The 5,555-nt window shown below is 33.3% G+C and overlaps 1 protein-coding gene across 1 annotated transcript in view; it reads right to left on the bottom strand.

Annotated features, from left to right (window-relative positions):
* Positions 1 to 5,555, bottom strand: part of LOC107710192 (A disintegrin and metalloproteinase with thrombospondin motifs 14-like) — a 62,241-nt gene that overhangs the window by 40,425 nt on the left and 16,261 nt on the right. The window contains 2 exon segments of the mRNA XM_016514933.1: positions 626 to 806; positions 4,124 to 4,280. Of these exon segments, the coding sequence (XP_016370419.1) occupies positions 626 to 806; positions 4,124 to 4,280 (338 nt within the window).

The raw sequence follows: 5,555 nt of genomic DNA, 5'->3' as shown, positions 1-5,555 counted from the left end.
GATTATTTCCTGCTTTGATGAAGCCCCTCCCTCAGAATGAGGCGATGGGCTCTGATTGGTCAGCTGGCCTAGTGTGCCGTGATTGGCTAAACCGCCTCTAGTGCTCGTCTAATCGTCCCGCCCCTCAATTTGAGCCTGACTGAGACGCAGAGGATATTAGTGAAGAGGATCGTGCAGCAAGCACACGGCATATTATTATTATTATTATTAACACAGTTTATTGGAGCTGAAGAGCTGATGATCTGAATGAGAGAGAGAGATGCTGCTTTAGAACATTGATTTTGAAACTTGTGAATCCATTGCACTGAAAAAAATTATTAAAAATTGTTTTTAAGGTAAGTGGTTGCAAACTATTTATTTTAGATACATTTAATTAAAAAATGTTGAAAGTTAGTCAACTAAATTTGTTTATTTAAATGTAGCTAAAATAAATTGATTGCAACCACTTACCTTAAAAAAATTTAGTAAATTCAATTAATCATTTTTTTCAGTGTAGAATCGTTAGAAGACAGAAACGCGATTCATATATGAATAGATGTTTTCGTGCAGCCCTAGTTTTGTCGGCATGGCAACAATTCTTCCTCTTCTCAAAAGCTGCGCAATGTGGCCACGCCCCCTTTGTTGCATGTTCCCGGGGGCGGGGTTTATCATGCCGTGGAAGCGCACGACCGAGTCGTCCACGGCGAGCAGCACCTCGATGCTGTAGTCGTCTTTCTTGGCGTGTCTGCGTTTGCGCTCCGTCTCTGACAGTTTCTCCTCCAGCACATTGAGAGCGTTGGGCAGCTCGGCGATACCAAAGTCTGTGACTGAAAACACCAGAGATTTACTGCAATGCAAACAATGGGTTTCTGCTGTAGTAATGCATGAAAAAACTACTGTATGCAACAAATGAGACACATTCACAGCCGCATGTTTCCCCAAAATATGAGTCCTGACTACAGAAAAGTTAGTCAACAGAAACAAATAGAAATAGGTCTGCTCTTAAGTGTTAGTAAACGTTAATTATATAACATGGATTTCTGCTTTATTTCAGGAGCGTTACCCGTTGACTGTGAGGGTTTGTCATCTGGCGTCTCCACAGACAAAAGAGTGAAGCATTCCAGATCACAAGGCACATTATTCATAATGAATGTAGACATGAAACATTAAATGTTGTTTCAAAGTGTAAAAGAGCATGAATTTTGCATTTCAGAACAAGGGAAGTGCGCACAAGCAGAAGAAACTGCTGGTCAGTTTAAAGTTTCTATCATTGATTTGCTTTGGCTTTAAGGCGAGACACTGCAGGTGAACAGGGTAAAAAAAATTAACTACTAATTATCACCTTACTTACCCAGCTGATTGATTACATTGATAATTGCAAAAATTTTTGTATTACAAGTTTTCTAAAATGTTATGTTTAAGTATGCAAATGAGGCATTATTTAATGAAATATGCGCTAATTTGCATATATTTCTAGTACAAAAATCTGAACACTGGATGAAGTCGGTTTCAAAATTCTTGTTTATTTTTTTTGACATATTAGAGTCAAATGTTTTTACAGAGGGAATTTTGGGTATCTCTTTTTGTCACATAATTCAAAAAATACTTTGAACAGCCAGAAAACAATATATTTTCACAATTTTGGGGGGATAAATTGGGGGAATTTTTTTATTTTTATTTATTTTATTTATTTATTTACTGAGATGTATGGCTCGGTGTAGGAGAAAAAACTCATTTTGAGAAAACGGCCTTTAAAAACATGTATTGTAATAGAAATCTATTGACACAAATAGATAAAGTGCTATTAAAGAAACACTTAACAGTGTCTTCTGGATGTTTTCTTTCCACTAGTCTGATAAAACACTTTATGAAAAGCCAAAAAGCCAAAAAGCCCAAAATCTCAAAACTGACAGGTGCATGAAAAAAACAGTGCTTTTGCCTGCAGTGTCTCCCCTTAAAAATATTTAAAATTGATTTGATTATTTTACCCAATATTTTTGTGCACCAGTGTTAATTTAGTGTAACAGAGCTACTATTATAGTTTTTATTAATATTTTGAATTTGTTTTTATTTTCATGTTTTTCATTTTTGTCAAAGTTTAAGTTATATAATTGTGTTTTTGCCATTTTTATTATTTTTTATATATATGTCAATATGGTTTTTTAAATTAATTTTATTTCGGTTTTAGTTTTAGTTATTTTAGTCAATCAAGTTAAATCTTATTTTAGTTCCACTGAGATAATATTATAGTTTTTATTAATATATTTGTATCAGTTTTTATTTTTATAATTTCCATTTTCATTTCAATTTTAGTTATAAAGTACATCAAGTTAAACTCCTTTTTATTTTAGTACACTATTTTTATTATTATTATTTTAGTTTTAGTTTAGTTAATAGAAAGTTCAAAAGAACAGCATTTGTTTGAAATGGAGATCTTTTGTAACATTAGAAAAGTCTTTAATGTCACTTTTGATCAATTCAGTGCATCCGTGCATTGGTGTAAAGTATAAATCTCTTAAAAAAAAAAAATTTGACAGACCCCAGACTTTTAAAAGGTTGTGTATACAGTATATTAAAATACTATGGTATTTGCATCACTGTACCATGGTATCAAACAAACTTACTAAACATAACCAGGCATGCGGTTCACGATCTGTCAGGCCAGTGAAAGATCTTTTGATTTTCTCTATTGGCTTCACAGAGTTTTTGGACCGGACGTAACCTGTGAAAGCAGATGCTCTGCAGAAGTGGAACAGAATTTACGGCACCATCGAGATGCTTTTACAGTAAAAGTGATTCCATGACAGCTTCCAAAGTTCCTGCTTCAGCAGCTTTTGAGTTCAGCGCTTCAATAATGTGCATTTAAATTCACAGAGAGGCTCTCAGACCAGGGCTGGATTGGTAATCGGGCATACCGGGCATTTTCCCGGTGGGCCGACGGGCCTAAAACCATCACGCAGGGACAGCGAGCAGCCAGTGGCCCATTGGTTTGTCTCCTGTATTGACAGCGTGAACATCCAATCACAATGCGCTATACAGACGGAGCGATGAAGTATTTTGCTCCGCCTATATAAAGATACCAAAAAATGCCAGGGCCGATTTTTTGTCCCAGTCCAGCCCTGTCTCAGAGCCTTCACTTTATTCACAGAGCAATAAATCTGAATCTGCTGCGCACAGGCTTGCTTGATTTCAATTTCGTATGTCAGGAAAGATGTCAGAATGTGACACAGACTGATGAAATGCCCACAGTTCAGAGTCTAAGCTAAGATGTATATCATACACGGTGAAAAAAATGGTTATTGATGTATAGGTCAGAACAAACAGTCACATCTTTCATGCAGTAACTCTCAGATACGTCTAAGTCATATTTAATCGTTAAGCCAAACGATTAAGTTAGGTTAAATGGAAATCACGATATGGAAAATTTAATTGAGAAGTATTTTAAGTACTTTATATATCTTATTTTATATTTTAAAATTATTATAATATTATACAATTTTATAATATTTAAGTATATTTTTAAAAAGCAAAATATTAAGTATTATAATTTTACAATTGTACTGTAAAATAAAATTATTATTGTTCATTATTGTTCTTAAAGACTAATTTTTTATTCCAATTTAGTAATAATAGTAAAATTAATAGCAAGTAACAAAATTAATAAAAAGGTAATATAATTTTTCTATTTTTTATTATAATACTTTTTTTTTACATTTCTTATTCTAATTTACTAACAATAATAGTAAAAGTAATAGTAATTTTTTTAATATTAATAATTACTAATATATAATTAATAATTTATTATTGTTCTTAAATACTTTTATTTTATTTAGTAATAGTTCTTATACTGATTTTTATTTATTATTTATAATAATACATTTAATTTTTATTTATTTGTTATTTATCTCATTATATTATATTATTTATTTTTATTTATTCATTTATTATTACTATTACTTTTATTATTAAGTCACATTGCTGTATTATAATTAACATTTTTGTCCAAATTGTGCAGCCCTAAAAACACAGAAAACCTGGAGCTTTATAAAAATCATAATCACAATTTTAATATTTAATTTTTAAAAAATGATAATAAAAATAAAAAAATAAATTGCAATTCGATTTTTCGTAACCTTTGCTTTACCTTCATTGTGGAGGTCATCTCGCCTCTGATCCTTGTCCCTTTTGATGGCCGACCTTCGGTAGACCACATGGACGCGACCTTTGACCTCCACCTCCTGCTGGCCTTTCTGCAGCGGCTCGATGAAGAACTCTTCATCATCAGTGCGAATCAAGCCTGCCTGAAACCACACAGAGATCCATCAGACAAACACGGACGATCAGAAACAAAGCATGTTAAATCATGAGCATTAGCTTTGACATTGTTTAATCATCAAGAGCCATTAAGATTCAATGTCAGGAAGCAGGACAGTCTCAACTCAATTTATGAACGAGAGCAGGACAGAAATGATTACCGTCCCATCTGTCACTCTCTGAGGCTGCGGGATTGTTCAGCGAGGAAACGGAGGACAGGGAATGATGGGAAGGAAAAGCACTGGTGGTTGCAGAAGCGTCTGCTGTAACCATTGACTGATATTTGATTCGAACAGAGCTGTTAGACTGTTCTTCTACCGCACCACAAACCCCAATAACAACAGACACCGTTAAAGACTCCTTCACTTCAGAGAAACAACATCCAAACGGCTGTCGCTTTAATAAAAGCCCCGTCACATCAAATAAGCCAATATGACACTCTGGTTTCACAGTTTCTGACGAGAACATAAGCGCTGCTTGCCTGAGCAAATCACGACGAGGGTGTTCCGAGCGGTTGCTAGGGTGTTTAGGATGGTTGCTAGGGTGTTTAGGATGGTTGCTAGGGTGTTCTGGGTGGTTGTATCATAGATCTGCATCTTTAATCAAAATTGAAACTGAAATCGTGATATGGAAAAATTTAAATGAAGAAATTAAGATTAGTATTGTAATTGTAATGTATTGATATTGTACTGTAAAAATCATTACTATTATGAACAATAGTTTTTATTTTTAAATTTGAAACAGTTAAATATTAATATTAATATTAGTATTTCTTATTTTATTTAAATTTCTTCTTTAGACACAGCCAGTTATGTCTTAAGGGATTAAACGGACAGGACAAACCATATTACTTGCGTGTGTGAATGCAGCTTAGATCTCCCGCTGTCTATGATTATTAGTAAAAAACAACAGTAAAGATGAAGAAAAATCACTCACAGTTCTTGAATTGAAAACGTTCAGATAATCGTAAATACTGAACGCACTCTTTGTTTGTTGTTTGTAATATGTTTCTATGCTCCTCTTTATTATTTGCTACTTGCTTGTATGTTTTGAAGTTATATTATTTTAAAATTCTTAACATACAAATGTTTTAATTATTTTTTTCAATTTGTAATTATTTTAAAAAGTACTTAATTACTTATGTAAGGATATGTAAATATAAGGATTTGAAGATTCTCAAGTTGGTAAACTAATTAATTAATAAGGGGGAAAAAGTAGATCAAGAATCGTTCTGGAATCGGATCGTGACTCCCAGAATCGGA

Source organism: Sinocyclocheilus rhinocerous, unplaced genomic scaffold, assembly GCF_001515625.1.
Source record: "Sinocyclocheilus rhinocerous isolate Xijiao unplaced genomic scaffold, SAMN03320098_v1.1 scaffold477, whole genome shotgun sequence".
Lineage (NCBI taxonomy): Eukaryota > Metazoa > Chordata > Actinopteri > Cypriniformes > Cyprinidae > Sinocyclocheilus > Sinocyclocheilus rhinocerous.
Note: the sequence above shows the minus strand (reverse complement) of the source record. Positions and strands in the feature narration are given on the sequence as shown.